This window comes from Eulemur rufifrons, chromosome 9 (genome assembly GCF_041146395.1).
Source record: "Eulemur rufifrons isolate Redbay chromosome 9, OSU_ERuf_1, whole genome shotgun sequence".
Classification (NCBI taxonomy): domain Eukaryota; kingdom Metazoa; phylum Chordata; class Mammalia; order Primates; family Lemuridae; genus Eulemur; species Eulemur rufifrons.
The window spans coordinates 44,262,493-44,289,860 of record NC_090991.1 but is presented as its reverse complement, the minus strand read 5'-3'; the positions used below and the strand labels follow the sequence as shown (position 1 = coordinate 44,289,860).

The following is a 27,368-nucleotide window of genomic DNA, read 5'->3' as shown; positions in this document are numbered from 1 at the left end:
GTATACAGTTCAATGCATTTTAGCGTATTCACACATATGTCCAACCATGACCACAATCAAATTTAAAACGTTTCATCAACCTAAAAAGAAACCCCACAGGCTTTAGCTATCACCTCTCTACCCTCTCACCCCAACCCTAGACAACCACTAATCTACTTTGTGTCTCCATAGATTTCCCTATTCTGGACATTCCATATGAATGCGTTCACTTAATATGTGGTCTTTTGGGACTAGCTTCTTTGAAAGCGTCCTAGTTTTTACAGGTATCCCTCTTAGGATTCAAGCTCAAGAAATCCTATACTAAATTCAGGGCTAAATTTTACCTGGTTGAAACAGTCATTCATTGGCAGGGACTGATAATAATATTTGTAACGCCTTGGAATCTTCAGAAGTTCCAGAATGCAGGAAAAAATCTGACATGTGATATGTGTTGTTCGTTCATCCCTATCTTAGGGCTAAGCATTATAGTTACATAATGTAGCATTCCTGGCTGGGGTTCCTGCTCAGCCTTTTTTCATTTAGCATTTATCAAAAACTTCTCATTTCAATTAACAGGGCAAGCCCCTGCTGGTTATTGTCCTTTGTGGCTCAAATTGAAAGTGTAATTAATCATGGTGACTTTATATCTCAATGAACATAAGCTAAAATTATTACATCTGAGATGCAAGCTCGGCTCCAGCTGGACCAAGATCCCCTGTGGGCTTCTTCTTGCACCTTCCAGGTGGGAGACTGATTCTATCCAAAACAAGGACCCAGTTTCACATGGGCTGCACTAATGAAGAAGCCCTTGGTATCACCTTATTCTGCCTTGTCCAAGTGCAAGATGCATGAGGTCTGCAGGCGTGCTGACCCTATGGAGGAGAAGCCTTCTAAAGATGTGCAGAAGGGAAGGGTGGCCAGCCGAGTGCATCTGGCCCTAGGGGAACAGCCCCAGCCCCAGATCAGCCCCCTCCATACAGATGGGCTTTAACTACAAGGGTCCAATTTGCCATCTGCCAAGCCTGGAGACGATGAGCAGCAGCCGGAGCCAGAGACCTCATCGTGGATGGATTTATAAACCCCCAGCCAGAGGCACTTCAGCCCCACACGTTCCTGCCAGCCAGCTGCTGGGCTACTGGGCAGGGCCCTGGAGGCAAGAGCATTGCTTTCAGAGAACTTCCACGTCACTCAGCACACCCAGCTGCAACTACTGGAGTTCGGGGCTCTGTGACCAAGTGAGTGAGCAGTTGGAAGAGTAACTGGGGAATCTGGAAGAGTTGCCTTGTGAAACATCTCTGACTCGTGTTATGGGTTTAGCGGTACCCTCCCACCCCTGAAGAAATGTGGAAGTCCTAAGCCCCAGTACCTCAGAATGTGAACTTATTTGGAATAGGGTCTTTACAAAGATTATCAAGTTAAAATGAGGTCATTAGGGTGGGCCCTAATCCAATATGACAGGCATCCTCATCAGAAGGGGACATTTGGGCACAGACACAGACAAGCACAGAGGGAAGACACCATGAAGACACACAGCGAGAATGCCATGCGGTCACCCAGAGTGATACGTCTACAAGCCAAGGAGCACCAAGGATTGCCAGCAAACTCCAGATGCTGGGAAAGAGTCCTGGGACAGATTTTTTTCTCACAGCCCTCAGCAGGAACCAACCCTGCCAACACCTTCATTTTGGACTTCCAGCCTCCAGAACTGTGAGAAAATAAATTTCTGCTTTCTAAGCCACTAGTCTGTGAGACTTTGTTACAGCAGTCCTAGGAGACGAATAATCTCAGGGTCCCCATTAAGGGGAAAGAGCCCCAGCCTCACTTGGAAGATTACTGGAAGGGAAGGATAACATATACCCGTGCATGGCTCTCAAAAGGAAAGCTTGTAGGTCACCTTTAAGATGCTCGAAGCATTTCTGGCTTTGAGACTGACCATCCTGCCAGTGTGCTAGGGGAGCTCCTTGCTTGGCTGGGACCATGTGGTGCGAGAGGTCCCCAGGTGAAATCCCTTAAGGGAGCAGCCTACAGTTGGGGCACTCTGCTTTGCTGTCTGATTTTGTCAACCTGGAACAGTGTTCCTGCCTCTGAAACATAAAAGAAAGAGGGAAAGAAATTGGTTCTGAGGATTGAAGACTATCACCTGTCCCAGGCCCAGAACTTTGTCATAGTGTCCAACAAACAAGAACCCTTGTCTTGAAATTTCTTCAACCACCATACTTATGGACACTGGCAGGTGACAGCTTCCAGAAAATGGAAACACCCACCCAGCACCCAGCCTTTCATTCACACAAGGAAACCTGCATGCTGTTGCTTAGTCATATTTTTATTTGAGATTATCAGCATTTTTCTGTACATTTGACTATGGGATAACAATTAACTCATAGTAATCCCACAGCCCCTGGGATATTCCTGCTGCCTTCTTCTGAGGAGCTTAATGAGATTTGAAGAAACTGTATTACGGTACCTCGAAGGGTGTTTTTGTATCATGATCATCACTTTGGGCTGTCTCCTGTGCGACATGCACCTTCTATGTGCCAGGCTGGGCAGGGGACTTTGCCTACATTATCCAATTTAAGCCTTGCACAATCCCAAAGGGAGCTATTAACACCATTCTACAGATGGGGGATACTGAAGCTCTCCTCTGAGAGATTGTGCCAGAATTCCAGACAAGAATGTCCTGTCTCCATGGTATAGGGGCTGTCTCATAGTCTATTCAGGCAGCTATAACAGAATACTGGGCGAGTAATACCATACGCCGGGTGGCTTATCAACAACACATGTTGATCTCTCACAGTCCTGGAGGCTGGAAAGTCCGAGATCAAAGTGTTGACGGATTCGGTGTCTGGCGAGGACCTGTCTCCTGGTTCATAGATGGCACCTTCTCGCTGTGTCCTCACATGGCAGAGGGCATGAAGGAGCTCTCTGGAGTCTCTTTTATCAGGGCACTCATCACCTCCCAAAGGCCCCACCTCCTAATCCCAGCACATAAGTGATTTCAACAAGTGAATTGGGGAAGAAGGGACACAAATATTCAGACCGCAGCAGGTTGGGAGCCCTGGTCTGGGAGGACTGTGGAGAAGTTGTTGATCATTTCTGAGTTTCAGGTTCCTCTTCTAGAATATGGAGGTAATATTTGTACTTTACAGCAGTGGTTGAATCTTGGCTGTATATTCAGATCACTTGGGGAGCTTTTGAACCGCTGAGTGTCCAGACTCCACCCAAGGTCAATTAGATCAGAGCACTGAGGGTTTGCTGCTCATCCCCAGACATTTCTCTCACAGTTCTGGGGGTCAGAGTCTGAAATCAAGGTGAGGCTCTAGGGAACAATCCTCCTTTCTATCTTCCAGCTTCTGATGGCTCCAGGATTCCTTGGTTTGTGGCTGCATCACTCCAGTCTCTGCCTCTGTCCTCACGTGACCTTCCCCTCTGTGTGTCTTCTCTTCTGTCTCTTGTAAGAACACTTGTCATTGAGTCTAGGTTCTTCCCACTTAGTCCAGGATGATCTCATCTAGAGATCCTTAATTTAATGACATCTGCAAAGACCTTTTTTCCCAAATAAGATCACATTCTTAAATACTGGGGGTGAGGACTTGGACATACCTTTTTGCGGGTCACCCTTTAACCCACTGCAGAGAACTTTCATCGTATTTTCTGATTGCTCCAGGTTGGGATCCAGCAGGAGTTTCAAGACACATAAACTCTCAATCACACTAAAGTCAAGCTTTATGACATTTTATAATAGGCCAACCCTTGAAAAACAACATGTGGAAAGCCCCAGGGGACTTGTAACATTGGGGATAAAGGTTGAGGTTTATAAACCTCATTTTAAAATAAGAAAACCTGGAAATGAAAGTTTAAAACATAAAACAATGCTGTTCTTTTACAAAGAATGATATAAGTGCTATAGCAGAATTTGAATCAGTACCAAACTACTACAGAAGCTGCAGAGACACAAATCAGAAATATATATACATATATTTTTTTTAAAGGTTGTAAAAAAGGTCAAGTGATTTGTGAATGGGGCAATTTAGATGCTTATGTTCACAAACCCAAGTGAGAAAATAAGAGTTGAAGATAGTGATTGCAAGAGGAATGGCTATTGGGAGGTTGTGGGGAGGAGAGTTGTTGGGGAGGAGATAGACTGAGAAAAGAGAAGTTTGCAGGACCAGAATATTTCAGATAAGACCTGGTGGTTCGGTTTTTTTCCCCCCACCCCTCCTTTTTTGGGCCCAGCTTCATTCAAAAGCATTCAGCTGGATGTTCATTTCTGATCTTGAGTTTTGATTAAAGGAGTCCTCTGGTAAATCCTTCTCCCATACCTCCCTCCAGCTTTTTGAAAGTGAATCCCTAATTATAGGCCATGTTTGAGATCAACTAGATGAAATCAACAGCTGTAGATATGACACCAGACTGCAAAAAAATTGACACGCTGTTGCCATAAAAAGCCCAATTGTTAATTGCTTCTTTGGCATCTGGCTATCACAAAAAACACCCTTTTGCTGTTTAATATTAAAAGCAAATGTAGTGGAAAGAACATTGGGCTAGAATTAGGGGAGGCTGGGATTCTAGTCCCAGCCCTGTTACCAACAGCCTGTGATTAGGGAGCAAAATATTTCACTTCTCTCAGGCCTCAGCATCCTTATCTAAAATTGAGGACATAAAACCAAATTATCACTTTCAGCCTAAAAATTCTATTCTGGAATCTTGAAAATACAGTGTACTTCTCATTCCCATCTAGCTTTTTCCCAATAGCCTGATATAATAGCAATAGCCTGATATAATTTTATAATTTTGTGGCGTGATCAAGAGCCACACGTTGATTTAAGCATCTGCATGGTTCGTGCTATGCAAGCAGTGCTTTTCCAGTCTCACTCCAAAGTTTGCTATAAGGCCCCACAAGTCTCAATCGCTTTGGAAATGCAATCTGCCAGTGCTTCATTTTTAATATTGCAGAGTCTTATTTTACTCTTGAGGAGTGTGGACCTGGAATGTACATGAAGATTCTGGAACAGGTACCATTTCAAACTTGGCGGTTGTTGGCTGCAGAAACAAGCCATGAGTCAGGGATGGCAGTGTGGGGCATGGCCATCTGCAGGCCTCCTGCTCAGGCACCCTGTACAGGATCTGAAGGGCATGACCCTGGTTTGTCATTTTATTTCCCTAACTCTGGTGCCTGCCCACCCTGCTCTGTTCACTGGGTTCTTTGTTTCCTGGTACTCTGGGTTGCCAGGAGCTTTGGCCTCCTCCTTTCCTCTGCTGACTCTTTATCCTTTATTTACCTAGTTGCTGCCCCGAGTAGGACAAGCTTCACTCAGGTTCGAGAGGGTTTGCCTGTCCCTGTTCTGTTCAACCGCAAGGTGGAAGCCATGTCTTCTAACCCACATGATCGCTGTTAACATGCAGTTCATAATACCCACCATTTGCCTCTCTTGTGGGAAAGTCAAAAGACAGATGGGGAAAGAAACCAGCTTTCCCTGTTTAACTCCAGCTCCTGTGTTTTAACTCACAGGAGGTACTTGGCAGGGATAAATTTCTTTGTTTATAGCTTTTAGGCTTGTGGCTGATTGTATGAACTTTTGATATGTTCCCTGAAGGAACAAAGCAGCATTCATTCTCTTCACCTTTGGTGACCCAGTTAATGCATCTGTCTTTGTAATCCACTTAATGCATCTGTCTTGTTACTTCTTGCTGAGTAACAACCCATTCCAGAATTTCATGGCATAAAACAACAAGGTTGCATTATTTCTCACAATTCTGCAGTCTTGACTGGCCTTAGCATATCTTCCGTTCTTCATGGTGTATGCTTGGACTGAAATATCTAAGGTGGCCTTTCACTCCCATGCCTCAGCTGGGATGGCTGGGGCATCTAACATCTGGTTTAGGGTCTCTCCATATGCCTTCACTGCATGACTATCTTGGGCTTCCTCACAGCATGGTGGTCTAAGGTAATCAGACTAGTCTTTTTACACTGTGGCAGGCCTCCAGTTTCTGGCTTCCAGCTTCTCTTAAAAGTCTAAATTGGCAGGGTCTCGTTTGCATTGTATCAGTCAAAACAAATCATAGACCAGTCTAGATTCAAGAGGAGGGGAAATAGACTCTGCCTCTTGATGAAAGGTACTGCATGCCACACAGCGAGGGAAGGAATTGAGGTGGCCATCTTTGGAGATTATCTACCATAGCCTCCCTGGTGATATTAATACATTCTTTGATTTATTGGTCTTCACTGTTTCTTTCTTTTTTTTTTTTTTTTTCAAATTCAACACTATTTTAAATTTTTATTGCATACAAAAAGCTGTACATAATTAATATACACTACAGCTTGATGATTTTGGAGATAAGAATATACCCCTGAAACCATCACATAATCTATGCCATAAGCCTATCCATCATCTTCAAAAGTGTCCTCCTGCTCTCTTATCTATTATTATTATTATCTTTTTATTATATGGTGTAGGAGCACAGGGCGGGTAGGAATTAATCCCATGGCCTTAATCTTTTCCCAGGAATTTCAGGATGCTTGGGGAAAGCATTCTGTCTCTGCCCTAGACCATAGGATTGGACACCTGCCTTAAAGGCTCCTTTGACTGCATTGGGAAGTGCAATAATGGCTAACATCAATTGAGCGCTTGCTATGGACAGGCCCTATGTTATGCCTTTGTCATGAATCATGTTATTAAATAATCATAATTTTCCAGGCCTATGCAATATGATTTCAGTAGATAGTTTCTAGGTTGGTTCAGAGAATGGAAACATAGCATGGCACAGTCAGCACCAAAGATTCAGAAATGCTACAGCTACACTTAAGGTCACAGCCTCTCCCTTCACAGAAACACTTATACCCTTTAGATACTTATCATTCATTCACTTTTCCTTCCCCCTTCCCAGAATCCCTTTTGTCGATATTGTTCAATTCCATTAGCAAAAGAAATTTTGTATTGTATTAATTAGATATTTGTCCCAGGTGGGTCCTTTTCCCCCTACCCTAGGCCCACTGACTTCCTGCAACAGGTGCAAACAAGGAGGGACTCTAAAGGAAGGTCGGGTCCAGAAACACAGATGAGCCATGTGAAGCTGAGTCTGTTTCCTGAGCAGAGGGAGAGCACACACAGGCCACAGGCACAGCTGGCACCCTCCTCTACCTCTCAGGGCAAAGAAATGTGGTCAAGATAGAGCGTAATGTAACATCTGGTTCTGTACCATGCCCACAGAGCACACTCTGTAAATGTAGCTTAGGATAATGACTATTATAATATTATCCCATGTAGGAACATCAGCAAACCCAGAGCCAGTGAATACCCTAAAAATCCCAGTGAGGTAGCACATAGCATTTTTTTAGATTGTATTTTTATATTTTTTAAAGGTTCACAAATATATAATTTACATACCATAAAGTTTACCCATTGAAAATGTATAATTTAATGGTTTTTAACATATTTAGGGAATCATGAGCCATCACCTTAATGTAATTTTGGGACATTTTAATCACCCCAAAAGGAAACTTTGTTCCCATTAACAGTCATCCTCATATCACTCCCTTCCCTTAGGCAACCACTAATCTACTTTCTTTCTCCATAGATTTACCTACTCTTGACATTTCATAGAAATGGAATTGTACAATGTGGCCTTTGGTAGCTGGCTTCTTTCACTTACTGTCATGTTTTTTGAAGTTCATCTCTGTTGGAACATGTATCCATACTTCGTTTCTCTCCATGGCTGAATATTGTTTCCATATTTTTGGCTGTTATGAATTTGAACATCCATCATGTACACTTTTTTTTTTTTTTTTTTTTTGAGAAAGGGTCTGGCTCTGTCACTCAGGCTAGAGTGCAGTGGTATCATCATAGCTCACTGGAACCTCAAACTCCTGGGATCAAAAGACTCCCTTGCCTCAGCCTCCTTCGTAGCTGGGACTACAGGCATGTGCCACCATGCCCAGCTAGTTTTTCTATTTTTAGTAGAGACAGGGTCTCACTCTTGCTCAGGCTGGTCTTGAACTCCTGAGCTCAAGAGATCCTCCCGCCTCGGCCTCCCAGAGTGCTAGGATTACAGGCGTGAGCCACCTCTCCCCATGTACACATTTTTGTCTGGATATATGTTTTAAAGTATCTCAGGTAGATATCTAGGAGTGGAATTGCTAGGTTAAATGGTAACTCTATGTTTAATCGTTGTGGAACTACAAAAATGGTTTTCAAAGTGGCCATACCATTTTACATTCCCATCACAATGTATGAGGGTTCCAATTTCTCCACATCCTCACCCACACTCATTATTGTGCACATAGAATTTTAACTAGTCTTTCACTTAAGTATTTACCCAATGTTGGCTGAGATTCTGATGCCCCACCATGTGTGTATGATGGGTCCAAATTGGGTTGAGGCATTCACTCTACATTTATTCAACATCTATTATGTGCTAGGACCATGGCAATAAGGCCCCCTTGCACTCAAGGAGATCACAGTCTTGTGATAAAGTGGAAGTAGATGAGTAAATGATTTCAGTCTTGCCCACCTGCCGGGCTCATGACAGAGGAGGCTTTGGAAGCATAAAGGAGGAGCCCTCGTTCTGAACTACACAGGAGAGAGTTTTTGGTGGAAGTAACACTTGAGTTAAGTCTTTAAGCAAGGAAAGGAGAGTCAGGCAGAGTGGAGGGGTTGCCTGGGGAGAAGGAGCTGCAAGAAGAAGGTCCTATACCTGCCTAGGAGGTTTGGAGAAGGGGCTGCCAGGAGCTGCCTGAGGCTGAAGGGAGAGGTGTGACATCGGGATAGTGGCCCAGAAAAGATGTCAAAAGGTAAACAACATCATAAAGGGCCTTGTATTTCATGCCAGGGTGTATTAATTTTATCCTAAACTCATGGCGCCATGGACAGATTTTCAGGAGAGGGGTGAGATAGGCCAGGTATTCGTCTGGGAGGTCACCCTGGCAGTGGAATGGGGACTGGTGGATAGAGGGATTGAGAAGAGGTGGGAGGATACAGGCTCTGCCCCGGCTTTGATGAAGGCCTGGCATGGCCTAGTGTGGAAATTGGTCCTGAGGGCGTACTGTGTTTCCTGGGGGAACAACAGTTTTTAAAGGGGTTAAAAGCAAAAGGTCCTAACACAGAGGGCCAGGAAGGGAAGGGCAGCCGGAAAGCCCTCCACAGAGGCTAGCACAGGGCGTTGGCCAGACCCCAGTGAATAAACCCGTCTGCTTCCACCTCCCAAGCCCATCCTGAGGTACAGTCTGGTCTGAATTCAAAGAGCTGGGGCTGTCCCAGCCAATTTGGTTTCTCATCTCATCCTATCTCCTGTTCTATGCAGGGCTCCCCAGGTCGCTCCTGGAAGGAGAGACACTCATTTTCTGTTTCCTCCTGTGGACTCTGCTGTGCTTGTGAGGCTCTTGCCCTTCCTGGGCTCCCAGGAAAGTCTCATGAATAGGATGAGGTCCTGGACTAGACGGCAGGACCTGGAGCAGCTGAGTCTCTATGATAATGAAAGTTATCTTATACACATATATTTAAATATAATTACTGGCTTTTTTGTACTTCATTAGTTAATGCATTCCTTCTGACGTATGTCAGAAAAAAATAATCCTCTAATGAAATAGTCAGCAGCTGATTTCCATGTGGTAATCATTGAGCAAATGTTAAATGGTTAAGCATTTTTTTAATAAAAAACCTTTTTACCTTTCCTATTTCATTCCTGTAATTGAAGTATAACACACAGCTTAAGTGTAAAACTCAGTATATTTTTACGTATTGCATCCAGATCAACATATAATCATCCCAGAAGTTTTCCTTGTGTCTCTTCACACTAATCCCCCCTCTCCAAGAGGTTACTGCTCTTCTAACTTTTGACACCATAAATAAGTTTTGCTTGTCCTTGAACTTCAGTTTGAATCATACAATATGTACAGGCTGCTTTTGCTCAGCATGGTGTCTGTGAGAGTCGTACATGTTCTTGCGTGCATCAGCCGTTTGTTCTTTTCTATTACCATGTGGCATATTCCATTGTGCGGATACACCACAATTTATTTGTCTGGTTTCCTGCTAATGAACATTTGGGCTGTTTCCAGTTTTCGCCTCTATGTTTAAAGCTGTTTTGAATATTCTAGTCTAGTCTTTCGGTGGCCTTATATGCACTCATTTCACCCAGTAATGGAATTGCAAGGTCATAGGTAGGTAGGCATTGCTTACCTTTGTAGATATTTGTAGATACTGCTGAGCAATCGTCCAAAGTTGTTAAACCAATTTACAGTCCCATTAAGGGATTGGACTTTGTTTTTGGGGTGTTTTTTTTTTTTTTCGGGTAAAGTTTATTACCCCTAAAATGGAGGAAAAAATGCAATAAAATATTACAAATCTAACTTTAAATCATTTTTTTGACATTTAAATAGATGAGCTACCTTTTGTTTATTTATATTATAATTCCCCTTTTTTAAAAATGGGACATCATATAATTTGCCTTTTTAAATAAGTGCACGATTAAATGGTTTTTAGTATATTCACAAGGTTCAACCATCACCACTATTCGATGCGAGAATATTTTCATTACCCCAACAGGAAGCATTGTACCCACTAATAGTCACTCCATATCCTTTCCCTTCCCCAATCCCTGGCAACCACTAATCTACTTTCTGTCTCTATGGATTTGCTTATTCTGAACATTTCATATAAATGGTTGAACTTGTTAAATTCTTTTAAATGGCAAATAATATTTATACATACTCATGGGGTACATAGTGATGTTTCCATACATGCAATGTGTAGTGATCAGATCAGGGTAATTAGCATACCCATCTCAAACATTTATTTCTTTGTGTTGGGAACATTTAATAGCCCCTTTTTAGCTATTTGAAACTATATATTATTGTTAGCTATAGTCATCCTACAATGCTGTAGAATACTATAATTTATTTTTAATATATCAATTTCTGTAATATATTTTTTCCTAGGATCCTAAACACTTCAAGTCAGAGAAGACAGGACGGGGACAGTTAAGAGAAGGCTGGAGAGATAGTCATCAGCCCATCATGTGCTCCTACAAGCTGGTGACTGTGAAGTTTGAGGTCTGGGGGCTTCAGACCAGAGTGGAACAATTTGTACACAAGGTAAGCAGTTCCTGGGCTTTGGACAAGGTAACTGTCTTTATTGTCAAGTTGGAGTGCATGATATATAACAAATGCACGAGTGCTGAGCCAACATCAGGTAACTGCATCCAAAAAAACACTTTTTGGATGAAAATGCATTTTATGTATGGGTTTAATTTTCTTCTACTACTAGATGTTTCATACTTCATCTCTCATTATGTGACCTACTTGTCTATTGGGTGAGTATATTTGGGAAGTGGGACTTTGGAAATATACCTCTCACTTTGGCACTGAGCTAATCTACTTCCAGATAGAGGCACTTCGGAAGAGGCAAGAGGACTTACCTGTGTGCCCCTAAGGATAATAATTCTCACTCAAAAGATCTGCAAATGTGGGTACCTAAAGTAGAAGATGCCCCAAGAGACAGAACAAGAAATCCCAATAGTTCCCTGAGACAGTACACCTCAGCATTTCTGCTCATTTAATAATTCTTTTACCAAAGAATTATTAACAACCTCAGAATGCAGATTTCAATTATATACCCACTTTGGCTAAACATGTTAATTTTGTAGCAGGAACCTACTTGGTGATGGTTTATGTTTTCTCAGGGTTTCTAACGTGACTCTTTTATCCTCATGGGGGAAAAAATGGGAAATGTAATGTTGTCCGTTGCCCTTTGTAGCTGCTCCCATTTTCTTAAAAATAAATACTACTCAGATTGCCTCTACATTCCAGATAGGCTGGCTATCTGTTTATTTTTCCACTTAAGAACTGATAAAGAATAGCTTTCCAAAATTCTTTGGGAATTTAACTGGAATTTAACCTTAATGCGTTGAGCTTTTCATTACTTAGATGGATTTGTCTACTGAGATTGGGGGCCAATAAAAACTCTAATTTTTCAATTTAGGTCCAAGGAATAGATTGCCAGTCACTTGAACCCTGGTCACTTAGGCTCATGGTAATAGCAGACTCGGGAACAAATTTGAGAGCCTTGGTGTCTTCTTAAACAGAGATGTATGTCAATCCTCTACTGAGCTCCAGAACCCATTCTGCCAGCCAGGAGTGGGAATAGAGTAAAATACATAGAAACAAGAGTTCTGGAATCTTGTGTTTTTCTTCTGTGTCCTGGTCCTGAAGCAGGAAGACAGTCACAGCTCCCAGAGTAAATATTTCCCAGCCTCAGCTCTGTGTCTATCTAAGGCTTTGTCTTCTTTGACTTCCCACAATATCCCTTTTTTTTTTTTTTTTTTGCAACTTTTTGACACAAAATGGTCTCTTCTCACTAGGGCCACTATCCTAGTGAGTTTTATTTGCTCTCACAAAGAATATGCCCATTGCCCCAGGACTGCATACTGTGCTTCTTTTCTCACAGATGACTTTGGCTAGTTTTGAGAACCTATTTCTTTAACATACCTGTAAGATTTATGCTTTGGACGCAGGCATTTCCTTTGCCCACTTTCAAATATAATGAAGTGTTATCAACACCCCAAAAACACACCTGCTCTGGCACAAGTCGCTAATGAGTATCTGAGGCCAGCATTTGCATGGGTTTAAGGTGCCAGGAATGCCTTTCTCTGAACACCTTTGTTTTTTTTAACAATCTATTCACAGTTAAGGGGGAAAAAATGTTCGAAAGCGAGCCATTAGCATATTATTGAGTTCTTGTTTCCAGCCGACAGCTGTGTTGTGCTTTACGAAATAGGGTATATTTACTGGTGCCTGGATGCTGTTCTTTTGATTTCCATGAATTTGACACACTCAGCACTCAAGTGTGCATGGCTGCATGTCGTTTCCTATATTCATGATATGTTTCCTACTCCCAAGTCATAAAAGCCTCACTAGATATCCAGAGGCCTGGAGTAATAAACACTTCATTATAAATGCTTTCCTTGTTTCTGAAACTTCACCCAATTAAAATCCTTCATTTATTGAAACATGCTTGAACCTTCCATGAGAGGTTTTCGACAATCACTGGATTTGTTTGGCAGGAAGAAAGGAATGTTGGAGGAGAGTGTGAGTATCCAAGAAATGTAAAAAAACATATTTATACAAGACAAAAAAGGATACCATGACATAAAAGCACGTGAAAGTATAACACACATACACAATATATGTTATTTTCCTTAGCCTTTTATTACCATGATATGTCACCATAGGAAACAATTTCATTGCTTTTGTCTCTAGTCAAGCTTATCATTCCCATTAGGTTCTGTTCTAGTTCAGGTCTCTTTTTTCATCTCTTTCAATAATAGTTGACCAAACTTCTTTTTTTTTCCTTCTATTACATGGAAGTCAAGCCTAAAAGGATATTTACCTACCTTGTATCCCATACTTTCATTTGTTTTTTTAATTGAATCAATATTTAGGCTATTTCATCAGAGAAGAGGGAATTTTAAATGTTCTTTGCTTAGAAGTGACTTGCTGCCCAGAAAAGTGTTCTAGATTTCCAATATTTATGACATCTGGGCACCAGTGAGACTCACACCCTCCCACAAATGAAAAGTAGACACTGGTAAAGATAAATAAAGAGAAAAATTTCAAGGTGATAGGTCTAGAGATTCATTTGTATCACTGCTGTGTGACTGCCAAGTGGTTTTCATTAGTTTGTACACACCCTGAGCCCTACTCTCAAATAAACCAAAGAGATTAATTCACAGCAAGTAGATGCATGCCATGGAAAGGTCAGGGCGGGGGGCGGGGGAGGCAGGGTGGGTGCAGCAAACACAATATCTGTGTGTATCAGCCTAGAATTGTCATCACATATAGACAGAGGGATTGTGAAACTCTGTAATCACCAAGATTCTCAGAATTGGGAACAACCTATTTTCCAGATAGTTTTAATCAAACATAGTATTATTTCAACCTCCTTCTTTTAATTTTTAGGTGGTCCGAGACATTCTGCTGATTGGACATAGACAGGCTTTTGCATGGGTTGATGAGTGGTATGGTAAGTCAATTTCTCTGAAATAACTTGTAGAACAGCTTCATAACATGTTGCCTTGGGCCTGCAGTCCATCTGGCTTCAACTGATACCTAGAAGGACAACAAAGGCAAGGCTACTGCTCCCTATGTTGGAAATAGCACTGTCCACTGTGCATAATGAAGATGTAATTATAGAAGGCTGGTCTAAAATAACCACAGAATTATTGACTAAGTCGGACCTCAGTATGTTTGATGCTTGCGTAGTTGATACGCAGGGCTCCATCATTCTCTGCTGGATGGGTTTTAAACCCATCCTAATGTATCCCAAACTTCAATTCAAGATCAAAGCTGTCTGAAGCATCGTATCAAGTAAAAGCAGTCCTTTGATTCAGAGAGCACTTGAAACAAATCCCTCACCAAATACACACAGGTTCTGCAAGAATCCAAGGGCATACAGAGGCATATGTGCTCCGTTAATCCTAAATGAAACTATTGTTCTGGCTTTTCTTTTTATGATATGGGAAGAGTTAAACAAGTTCTGTACATTTCCAGCAAATGTAAACAAGGTTAGCTTCATCCCTTGATGGATGGACCACTCTTCCCAGATCATCGGCAGTATTGTTTTGTCCACATGAATCCTCTGCATTCTCAGAATCAGTTGTCAGGTGGCCAGTGTCCATGGCTATAAATAGAAATGAACACGCCCAATGGGTGACTTAAGTTAGATCTGATTTTCAGGTCGATTGTCTAATGAAATGCCCTCCTCCTTGGCCTTTTCCTAAGTCACATTAAATTTGTTCTGAGTGTAACCTAGATTGCATTTGGGTCCTTTTCTGTCATTGTTCCACCAATTCTCTCCTTTTCTTAGCAGAAGGCATCAAATTTAAAGTAAGAGGATACAGTGGATGGAATGGGCAAAGACAGTGATTATTATTAATGTTGCTATCTATTTCTGAGCCACATTTAAAAGGCATGGTTCTGTAGGCTATGGGCTTCCCCCCCCCCCCCAATTTTCCCAGATCTGCACCTTGTGAAGAGCAAATGCATCTTCCTGGGTTTGTCCAAATGCAGATGGTCATTTAGTCTCTCTTATCACACACCCACAGGATGCCACTCTCCTGCAGCAAGCGCGCTGGCTTGCCCCCTTGTCATGGAGTCTCCCAAAGACCTGTCTATTTGTGGTTCTCTTTCGTGACGCAGGAAGAAGGAGCGTCTCCTGTGATTACTTCCTCTGATCCTTAAATCTTTCTGGTTGTTTTTTCTGGGTAGCTTTTCTCAAATTCTCAGAGGGAGCAGAGACTCTAAAAAAGGATAAGAACTTCTGGTCTCTCCTGACTCGTGCCCCTCAGAGCTCTTGGTTTCCTTGCTACCAACACCAAGGGAACCAAAAGGCTATTCAAAGAATAATAGCTTCAAACTAATTAGAAGTTTGGCAAAAAGATGGGCATCCAAAGGGCCAGAAATGTGCCACTTTGAAAACCAAGAGAGAGGGCGCTTGGACGTGTTTCTCTCTAGCACCGGAATGCCTTTCAGAAAAGGCAACATCAAAAATGGTAGCTGGGCCCTGATCGAGAGGACAAAACATTGCAAGGCTGTGAATCAGAAAAGAGGGTTTGATTAGAGGCAGGACAGAAAGAAAGAAAAAGATGTGGGTGGGTATCTAGCAAGTGAAAGGCTGGTAGAGGATGGAGACTGACTCTTTTCTATCTCAGTAGATGCTGGGGCTAGAATGAGACATAAGGACTTTTAATAAAAAAAAATTTTTTTTAAAGGAATTCTTAGATTATTACAGGGAGTCCAAAGCTAGAATAATGTATCAAAGGAAGTGGGCGATCTCTAGTCCAGACACCTTTAAAAAGAGAACACTTACCTGTTCTCTTAGGATGGGGTAGGTGGAAATAGATAACAAGTCAAGGAGTCTGTTGACCAAAAAGCCCTCTCCATGTCTTAGTGCAAAGAAACAGTGTGGGCTTTCGTGGGTGGATGTAGATCACCAGGGTACCTCGCACTCCCCAGACTGTGTCTCCACCCACTGTACACACAGTCACATCCCCACCCAAACAAGCAGCCTTTTCACTCAGCATGGGTCTGAGAACCACACCATTAATTGCATCTAAACTACTGCAGGCATCAGCACCCCCAGCTGAGCTGTTAGCCCTGAAAACAGTGGCTCCTTCATTACACAGATGCATGGAAATGGCCTCTGCCCACAGAATGCCTTCAAGGCAATGCTGCCAACTGTGGGCTTTTCAGGTAAATGGGTGTGTCACTGTTATGGAGGCCAAGTGTGCATCAGGATAACTCTTCAGTTTTGAATACCTGAAGTTGCTAATTTTTCTTTGATCTATACAGGCTCAGTGAGGCTCTTATTAGTAAGCATGGAAAAGGTCCAAAGTAGAGAAACTCTTGCCTATAGCTATAGATTATAGCATTGGTTCTCAAAGTAAGGTCCCTGGACTTGCAACATCATTATCCCCTGGGGACTTGTTAGAAATGTATATTCTCAGGCCCCACTCCACACCTACTGTTCAGAAACTATGAGGGACTAGCCCAGCAATCGTTTTAATAAGCATTCCAGATGATTCTGAAGCTGGCAAAAGTTTAAGAACCACTGGCTTATAGCATGAGTTGTAGACCAGATTGGGTTGTGAGGTCAGTTTAATTCAATCCAAATAGGTTAGACTAGAGAATAGTAGATGTCTTCAGGGCCAACTGCTAAACTCCCATGCCTTGTGAGAATTAGAACAAAAGCACCCCTTTAAACAGATGAATTAGGAAAAGGCGCCCCTTCCTGACAGACCCAGCAGATCCCATGGGCTTGGGGATGAATTTTAGCCCTGTTGGTCTCCACTGTGTGCTCAGACACTACACAACTACACCCTTCTGCAGTGGCAGTCCTAGATGTCTTTTTCTAATTAGACTCACCACCTCCAGTGCTTAATTAAGAGTCAATAAAAATGACATTCTGGAGGGTGGTGATCTTCTGTCACCCAAGGATTAATTTTGTATCTCTTCTGAGTTTCAGTATTCGCCTGTCACGAAACTGTTTCCCTAGACAGATTTTATTCTGCTCCTATTCATTGTAAAGTGTAACCATTTCTGTCTTGGAGGAGTTGAGTGTGTCTTTCAGAGCCCTGATTGGCCTTAATCCATGAGTCTCGGGTCTCTCTGCATGACTAGAACACTAATCAGAGAAGCAACAACACCACATTTCAGAAGATGGGGTGAGAGGGAAGGTGGATAAAAATAGCCACAACCAGCTTCATAAAAGCATGGTTTTGCTTTACAAATCTGACAGTATTTTGAGAAAGGAACACAGAACATTGCCAGAGGGAGCCTGGGATTGAGTCGAACCTCAAGAATGTCTTTGAAAACCTGACTCTTCCCAAAAAGTAGGAGGGAGAGGGAGTTCTGGCTCCTACAGATGAAACCACCTCATGAAAGTAACTTAGAAATCAGCCTGGAGTCCCTAGAGCAGGTCTAACAAGGAGTGAAGTGTGAGATCAAGGCAGAGCAAGACACCTGCTAGAGGTTGCATTAGCTGGTTGAGTTTACCAAGCCAGCATTTTCCAAGGCAACGTTTTATGTCTGTGTGCTTATGTTCATTTTTCTTGGGAAAGAGCCCATAGCTTTCCATCAGGTTTTCAAAGGAATCTGTGAACCCTTCCACTGCCTACTCCCCACTCCCAATTAAGAACTACAGAAAAAAATCACAGCTGTAGATTGCAGTTCTAGATCTTAGTGGTCTGAATTACATGGAAAGGGTATGCGCCAAGCCTTGAGGATTGGCTATTTTCACTACAACAAAGTGGAGTCACCCTAAGTGTTTTGTAACAAGCATGTATTGAATTTATAATCATTTTAAAGGGTTAAAAAATGGTACTTCCCAAAGGATGGCCACCCATTCAATCTAACTCATGATTTCTGGAGCTTCCCTGACCCAATTACTTGTTCAAGACTTTGATTTTGACTTAGACTGACTTTAAAAATGACTTCTGTTTTGGCTGAGGAGCCTAGAAGTGGAGAGAAAATATTTGTAGAAGGAAATATAGTGTGCCATTGCACATGTTGTTGAATTACAGTACTCTTTTTTTTTTAATTTTTGCTGCTGCAGTACAATGAAGGAAAGTTCAGGCTGCAGATGCTTTGTTCCAGCACATTTGTAGTTTCCCTGCATGTTCGACTGACTTCTATCCTAAAGGCCTTTCACATACATGATCTTGCCTCCCCTTCCTGTGAAATCAACCTCACTTCTTTAAAAATAAGATGATTGAAAGAAAATTGCTACAATAAATGAAGTTAAAAGACTAGGAGAAAATATTTACAACCTATGAGGCCAACAGAGGATTACTATCTATAATACATAAAGAGGTCCTATAAATCAAAAATTCAACAACTTGATAGAAAAATGGCAAAGAACATGAATAGAAAACTCAGAAGAAGAAATGCAAATGGCCAATAAACTTACTACTAATCACAAGAAATGTAATGGAAACAAGAAGATATGACATTTGCTCATCTGATACCAAAAATTTAAGAGAATGATAATATCCGGTTTGGGATATAAAGTGATATCCAGTTTGATAAAATATACTATAAAAATAAGTACAAATAACCTATGACTCAACCATTCCATTTCTAGAAGTTTAATCTTAAGAAATACACATTACCTGGGCGTGGTGGCACACACCTGTGGTCCCAGCTACTCGGGAGGCTCAAGCAGAAGGATGACTTGAGCCCAGGAGTTTCAAGTTGCTGTGAGCTAGGCTGATGCCACTGCACTCTAGCCCTGGCAACAGAGCGAGACTCTGTCTCAAAAAAAAAGAAAAAGAAATACTGTACCAGTTCCAATATTCCTTAAATCAGGCAATTAGCCCTGGTGTTATTTGTTTAAAAAGGCTTTATTTAAGAAACCTTATTTAAGAAGAGTAAATTATGACCTTTCAAATTCTATAAGTTAAGGGGTGATTATTCACCAAATTATTTGCAAAATCATTGACATACATTTCCTTTAATTAAGAGTTTTTCTAATACACTAAGAATTTGTTTTCTAGAAGCAAAGAAGTCTGAACCTAAATTGTTAGAAGTCACTCTGATCATTGAAAATCAATCAGTAATGAAGATGAGTCATCTTCAAAAGTATAATCTGTCATCGGGTACATGTAATTGAATTTACTAAAAAATCAATTCATATATAGATTTTGAGGTAATGAATGTAGCAAAAGTGAGACACAATTCATTTTACCAGATAACCTGAATAGGACTATATTCACTTGATTAGGATTTCCATAAATTACTGAGGAATATTGAAAATGTTTGTATCATTTTCATACACATTTATGGTCTGTGGGGATATTTCAGGATTTAGACAAATATATTTTCCTTCAGCACAACAGGGACCAAATTATCATTATCTTTCAGAAAAGTACTCGACTAGAAATGTTCACTCCTATATGGTTTAATTGGGAAATTCTTTTTATTTTAGATGAAATTTTCAGAAATTTTGTTTCTTATTGCTTCATTTTTTAAAAAAAGGGATTATGTTTCTAGAATGAGCAGAAATTCTAGAAAAGTATGTTTTCTATTTACCAATTCTAAATTGATGGTATTCATCATCTAATGATCCAGAATAATAAATTTTTAAATAATGTTCTTTTTTCTTTCCTACAAAAGTAACACATATTTGATGTAGAAAATTTAGAAAATATAGAAAAGCAGGAAATGAAAATTACTTGTAATTACAAGTCCTCAAATAATCACTGTGAACATTTTGAAATGTATCCTTTCAGTGTTTTTAAATGTAGGTAATACTTTTCTAATTAAAATGATTTCATAAAATATGTACAATTTTTTTACCTCCTACTTTTTATTTAACAATAGATCAAGGGTATCTCTCTACAGTATTAAATATTCTTCTACCTCATTTCTAATGATTGCATAGGACTATCAGTCCCCTGGGCTGTTTTCAATTTTTAATTAATATGAACAAAGCAGTAATGAACATCTTTGTTGTTAAACTCTTTTTCACATCCATAAAATTGATATATCCCTAAAAGCCCATAGTCACACAGTTTAAGGCCCTATCTTAACATTGAGCTAATTAAAGATACAGAATGATTTCTGTTGGGATTCACTAGAATTAAAAAAACAAAAACTATAACTCCTTTACTTTTGTTTTCCAAATTACTGTCAAGTCACTTGGGGTGGGGAGGTGGGATACTGTCTAATGACATGTGTGTGGAGAAACTTTTTTAAATTTTACATTTTTAGCTAAAAATGACCTCTTAGTATTTATTCCAGGTGTATTTGTTTTTAAGAAATTTTGATAACTAGCCATTGAAATGAAAGCGCTTGTACTGAAAGAATGTGTTGTTATTGTTAACTAAGATGCATTTGTTCTAATCATAAAGAAGCATGTTTATTGCCTTTTGATTCCCTCAACTTTCTAATAGAAAAGCATGCTCTTTGCTTGGCCAGACTTCTGCTTGGCATTCTTGATACTTACATTGCTTATGGACAACATTTTTGATTGATGATTTCAGGGTATACTGGGAGATCATCAGCTTAATAAAATCGCCCAGGTCTGGATTTAGAGCCACACACCACCTTGGTTCCAGACCACAGTGAATTAAATCGTAAACTTTTGGCAAGTCTGCCCTTTGGAAATGAAGAGAATCTCACATGACACATGGATTGGTATAAAAAGACACCAAACCACATGACACAGAAAATACTTAAAGAAAAATTCCAGCTGTGAATACCCACTCCAAATCCCCACCAAGCCAGATCAGGGTGGTAGATGAAGCAATTGTTCAGCATACCTTCATTTGTAGAGAGCCAAGAAGTTCAATTCTGTCAAGAGAGTAACAGAAGAATGCCTATCTGAGAAAATTGCTGATAAAATGTAAAATAACCCAAGGAGTGGTGGAGGTGGGGATAAAACAACAGAAGTATTTAAAGTGAGACATTGTCATTTTTGTGTATTTCACATACTGAAGATGGATGGGTTCTTTAAGTTGTTTAGCAGTTGGATCAAGACAGGGTGTCTCAACCTCGGCACTATTGACATTTTGGACCAGATAATTTTGGGGTGAGGGGATAGGGAGTCCTATGCTTTGTAGGATGTTCCATGATATCCTTTGCCTCTACACACTAGATGCCAGTAGCATCCCTTCCCCAGTTAGAACAACCAAAAATGTCACAAAATTGTCCCCTGTTGAGAACCACCAGATTAAAAGATCACTATACTGACATACTGAAAAACTACAGACTCGGGCCAAAAATCATGTCATGTGCCATTTTATTTATAGATCAGTGTGGGTGGAGGTAGTGCCAGCCATCTTCAAGCTGTTAGGCTAGACTTGAAGTTCGGTGTAGACCTGCACTTTGACGACATGTATTCTGTGCAAAATTATATCTCGGTGTGCGATTTCACTGAATCTCACTTGTACCAGTGAACATCATTGCTCTGGCTTACATACTGCCTCCTATAATAGCAATGAAAGTGTCCTTTGTGTTGTCGAATGCATTAATTTAAAGAATCTCTAAATCTATTTTGAAAGGTATATGGAAGGTAAGTATTAAACCAAGCAAAACCTGTCTCCAAAGGGATCTTCTAATGATGCTTTAGGAGATCTCAGGCTACGGCACTGCCCACGTGCTAATACTTTCTACTCACCTAGTTCACTTTACAAGAATTACCCCTAAAACAATTTCCACTCTTCTCTGTTCTAAGACTATTTTGATTTACGTTCCTTGCCCTCACTCCCCTTTTGGCTGGTTTAGCTAACTTTATGATTTACTCTTCATAAAGTTAGACAATTCCCTGCTTTTAAAAACCTCTTTAGCTACTGCTAAGCTACCATCTTTCCCTAAAGTCTCCCCATTGAAAGTTTGCATTTAATAACGGAAGTTACCAACGTCTTGACCTCTTTCAGATATGACAATGGATGATGTTCGGGAATACGAGAAAAACATGCATGAACAAACCAACATAAAAGTTTGCAATCAGCATTCCTCCCCTGTGGATGACATAGAGAGTCATGCCCAAACAAGTGTACGTAGAATTTTTAAAACAATGTTGTCCACCCTTTACCAAGTAAACTTGTTCTTGGAAATACTGCAAATGCTCAGTCCCGAAACTTCTGCAGAAACTTACCGTCGCCTAGAGGCTGTTGCTGAAGAACCTGAGCTGGGTCTAAATTGGGCAATGTCACCTCTCTCTTCCAGACATTTCGATTCTTTAAAGCTGCTTGACTTGGGGGTTATTTTGGTCATAAAACCAAGAACATGGAGAGTGGAAACATTTTGTGGTACTAGTAAAACGGCCTGAACCATAAAAGAGCAAGAAGCGAAAATAGATGTCATATATAAACTAGAACGACATGTCAGTAACTTTTAAAAACATAGTTAACACTCACTTATTCATTCAAGGGAGGGCTTCTGGCTCATCTGCTATTTTAGGTTTCTTTACATTTGCTTTGAAATGCTTTCTGTGGCTCTTTATAGCTGTTTTACCCAATCAGTTCCTTTTTACTTAGGGTAATCTCAAGATGGGGCTGCAGTCTGTGCATACACACAGGCTGAGCTGTGAAGGGGTGGTGAGCTGGGGCTGTGCTGAGCTGGATCTAGCCTGGGACTTAGGATAAGCCTCAGAGAGGCTCCAGTTATTAAGTTGCACACTAGAATTGAGAACTGGCTGTATGTTGCATGCCAGCACTTTAAATATTGTTCTCTCTCAATCATTCATGCTCTGAAGAGGAGACAGAGATAGCAAAGAAAAGTATAATCACCAAATCATTTCTATATATCTTCAGCCAGAGCTGTGATCTATTTCTGTCATCTAATGAAGCTTGAGCCCTCATGTTCGTTAGACCAGTCCCTGGAATAATACATATTAGATTTTTTAAAAATCAGTAATGTAGTTATAGGAAATTAACAGGTGGCTGTTGTCGTAAATGGATGCTTTATAATTGTGAAGACCTTCTGATTGCACTTTGGAAATTTTTAGTTAAGTTTTCAGAGCATGTCTTTGGAATGTGCCCTGCAAAGCTCATGTGTTGCTATTGGATGCATGTGGCTGCCCTTTCAAGGGCACTAACTCTTCCTCCCCATTTTGCATGCAGTGATTGGAGTTGCAGAAAACTGTTGGGGCAAGACTTACCTGAGGGGTTTCCTCTCTGTGCACAGATCAATTTTGATAGCACTTCCCCCACCACCACTTCTTGTCTCTGTGTTCTAAAGTTAGAAATGCTCTTTAAGGAAACTATCCTTGAATTTCCATCACTTTCAATTACCTTTTCTTCTAGGAATGTTAGACACCAGTTCTCCCTCAACCACTCGGAAAGCTGTTCACTATAAATACGACCAAAGGAAGCCACAGGAAAGGGGAGACACCAGATGTCTGAAAGATACTATGCTCAGTGCTTTTCTCATTCTGAGTACTTAAGGCTTACAATGTAAGCCTCTTTTCTCTGCTTTCTTTCAGTTTTACTATGATTATTACTTTGTAATTAAAGTCAGTTTACTATGTAGAAGGTAATAACCTAGCATGGTTAACCCGATGGGAAAGTTCATATATCCTCTGGCTACAACTCATTGTTGTTCCCATGACCTCAAGGATAAAAGATGCCTACCTCCTAAGACATTACACAAAATGCTTGCTTTTAATGCTTATAATAGTTCCCTTATTCTTAGGAATCCCAAGAAATTTGGGATTATTTATTGATTTACTTATTTATTTATTTATTGAGACAGGGTATCACTGTGTCACCGGGCTAGAGGGGGATCATTTATTTTTCCATAGTCTTTCTCCTCTACCATAATGAAAAACAGTTAAAATCAAGCAGCTGCTGTCCATCACAAATAAAAACTGCATGGGTGCTAAATGAAATTTAAATTGTCGACCTAAGCAGGGACAAATTAGATTGAAATTATACAAAATTAACATCCATGAACACAGCAATAATGAAATAACAGTCTCCTTTTCAGTTGAGCAGTTTTAAAGCCTTCAAGGAAGGGAACTTCTTTTTTATTTTTAATTTTAATTTTATTTTATTTTTTTAATTATGAACGAAACCCAAGTGATACAGGAAGGGAACTTCTCAGGGTCTCTGGAAGGGAGTGGAAAATCAAAATTCTGTGATTTGGATGATTTCTGCCCCCTGCTGGATGTGTGGAGTAGAGCAATGTATTCAGCTACATGCTTACAAAGTCTAATTTTTTTCAAAGATGGTATCCATTTGTTATAGCAAAAACATACCATACCCTGATCCAATAACATTTTTCTGAGCCTCAACTTTGTTTTGAAATAAATGCCTCTTTTTAAACCTTAATCTCATTTCTCAACTTATTTAATAGTCAGTATTTTTTAAAAAGTGGCGAGTTTATAGGTACAATTTTTCTTGATATATTCTGAATTTTATATTATATCAATACAGTCATAATTTTTTATTTTCTTTATAAAAACTTTTCCCTTCCAGCAAATTTTAATAATTGTTTTTATAAAATCCTCTAAAGGATTTCATTTTATGAAAAATGCTTCTGGTGTGCTCAGATGTTATAAGACTTAATGATTAATAATGTGTTATGAATATTCATTCCATACTTAATATCTCCCAAATGGCTATATTGTTTCTTTTAGTTTATCAGGCAATATCATCAAATGAAGTTTCAACTACTAAGTACATGTTAGAAAACAAGAAAGAATGAACAGTGGGTCTCTGAGAAGCCAAAAGAGATGCAGAAAATCCATGCAGATTTCGCATTTTGCTTAAGGATGGGCCTTGGACCTTGACTCGGTGCTTATTTTAATAAGCCCAGTTACCTGTTTTCCCTGTTCTCAGCAAATAAAAATGGCAAAAGGTACCAGAGATAGCCAGACTGACAATAATGAATAATAACAATAACAATAACAGTGTTTCTGAGAATGAGAGAAGAGATAGCAAGCTATGAAGAGCCTGAGAAGGAAATAATCACTGTATTATTGCACAGTGATACATTTTCAATTATTATGTCTCAAAGGTAATAAGTACATATAATATATTAAATACATTAGAGAAAGGTTTACATTTTTTTAAAATGTTGCTTTTACTGTCTCATTTCATAAGAACATTTCAGGTATTTGGAAAATCTGTATCATCTGACGACGCCTGTTAGAGGAGGCATCACTGACTTATTTGTTGAATTTCAAATAATGCTTTCTTTCTTTTAAATAAAATCCTCACTCATTAAATGATCCTCTCTTTTTATTCTCTGTTCTTTTCCTTCTTAAGTTTCCTCGAGAAATGGCTTTATTTTCTTGGCTTTGGAAATAATTAGCAGGGTTTGGTGTTGTCATCTTACGTGATTTTCAAGCTGAATTTATGAAAACATGGATATGAACAATCGCAGGATGAGTACACAGTCAGGAAACCAGTAACCACAACATCTTTGTGCCCCCTCAGAATACAAGAAGTATATTTATTGAATAAGAAGGTAGCATGTTGAGAAATTTTGATGATTTACCTGTCTACCCTATAAAGGTATACTTACTCTTTTGTAATCTAAAGTTGACAATACTATGTATCATTTCAGGGCCATTGACTGTTTTAATTACCTTCTCTTTATGGAAGAGATGACCAAGTCTAATAATAGTTCCATATACCCCACACCATACCGACAACACACACACATGCACTCACACTCACACACACACTCACAATTGCACACATTTCCCCACTCTGGTTCTATACTCTCCTGTTGATTTCTTATTCAGAATACCTAAAATACTCACTGAAAGTGCTTTGGAAAATCTTGGTTGGATATTCATAAAGGAATATTGTTTTCAGGGGTGTGCCTCAGTCAAAAGAAAACCTTAGGGGTTTCGTATTTCAATGATCATTTGGGTTTGTTGTCCAGAGAGGCCCCTTTGGGATTGGGTTTCTATAGTTCCTTTAAAAACAGGCGTAATGATGAATCCATTTGTATCACTTGTACATACCTGCTCATTTTCCTTTCTGTTTTTCTCTTTGAAGACATGACAATGGATGAAGTCCGAGAATTCGAACGAGCCACTCAGGAAGCCACCAACAAGAAAATCGGCGTTTTCCCACCTGCAATTTCTATCTCGAGTGTCTCCCTGCTGCCGTCTTCTGTCCGCAGTGCCCCTTCCAGCGCTCCGTCCACACCTCTCTCCACAGACGCACCAGAATTCCTGTCAGTTCCCAAAGATCGGCCCCGGAAAAAATCTGCCCCAGAAACTCTCACGCTTCCAGACCCTGAGAAGAAAGCCACCCTGAATTTACCTGGCATGCACTCTTCAGATAAGCCGTGTCAGCCCAAATCAGAGTAACTTCATATGAATATCTCATGGGGTTTTATATTTTCATTTTGGGGTTTGTTTGTTTTTTAAAGAAACTTCTGATATAGGAAAAGACTGCTTTGTCACCCAAAACATGTTCCTTCGACCTCAGTGTGCATGTGATTAAGTAACTTCACATATAATATGATCCCTAGGTATGCCACACAGCGTCATAGTAGATGAGAGATGTCAGACTTGCAAAGGACAGAAGGAAGCTTCTGTAGCCACAGCTGTAAGCCAGGGAGGAAGCCTTGTTATTGGCCATTTGATGAGGTTGGCACAGACTTCAAGGGTAAAAAAAAATTGAAAACTTTGCACCACTTTGTTACAAGGTGTAGTCAAATAGTGAAGTCAATTTCCTCACATCAGACCTGAAATTTTCTAAAATACTCTCAGGCACAGCATACCTAACTGTTAAATTTTGAACTGCTGATCACCAATACTTGAATACCAGTAGTTACTGAGATTCCTATTCTAGTTAGTTTGACTCAGGATTTGGGGCCTAATTAACTCCTTAAATTTTTGAAAATTTTAATTACCAACCTATAGGGGCTCCAAGTACAATGAATGATAACTTATTTATACCTTCCACAGAATTTAATAAGGATTCCATTTGTTTCTATCTTTTAATAACTTTCCCCTTTATGCCCTGGTGGCCTCAGAAATCTTTAAGAATTACATGGATGAATGTGACCATAACTGACTGATTCTGGAATGGTTTAGTTTAGGAACCAAGAGGCCCAGGTAAGGCAACATCTTTTTTCTCTACAGGTACGAACAAACCTTGACTTGTCAGCTTCCATTATTCATTAAGATTCTCAGAATGTGCAATTAATTGAACAGAATTCATTGACTATTTGTCCATACAAAGAAGTTCAAGGGAAGAGTAAGCTAACTTGGCTTTTAACACTGTCAGAATGTCTGGTGCATGAACCATGAAAAAGATAATTGTCTCCCATCCCTCTCCTTGTTTTACTCTTAGTGACATCCAAACTTCCCTGGAATGGATTGCGCACCACCAGACCTTAGAAAAGACTACCATCCTTTTGCTTCTTACTTGAA

General features: G+C 40.2%; 1 protein-coding gene across 1 annotated transcript in view; it reads left to right on the top strand.

Moving 5' to 3' along the window:
• The window catches only part of PITPNC1 (phosphatidylinositol transfer protein cytoplasmic 1), a 226,899-nt gene extending 200,866 nt beyond the window's left edge, over positions 1-26,033 (top strand). Inside the window, exons 7-10 of the mRNA XM_069482787.1 lie at positions 10,910-11,065; positions 13,928-13,991; positions 21,904-22,022; positions 25,981-26,033. Coding sequence (XP_069338888.1) covers positions 10,910-11,065; positions 13,928-13,991; positions 21,904-22,022; positions 25,981-25,986 — 345 coding nt within the window. The 3' untranslated portion in view covers positions 25,987-26,033. The remainder of the gene's footprint in view (positions 1-10,909; positions 11,066-13,927; positions 13,992-21,903; positions 22,023-25,980) is intronic.
• The last annotated feature ends 1,335 nt before the right edge of the window (positions 26,034-27,368 follow it).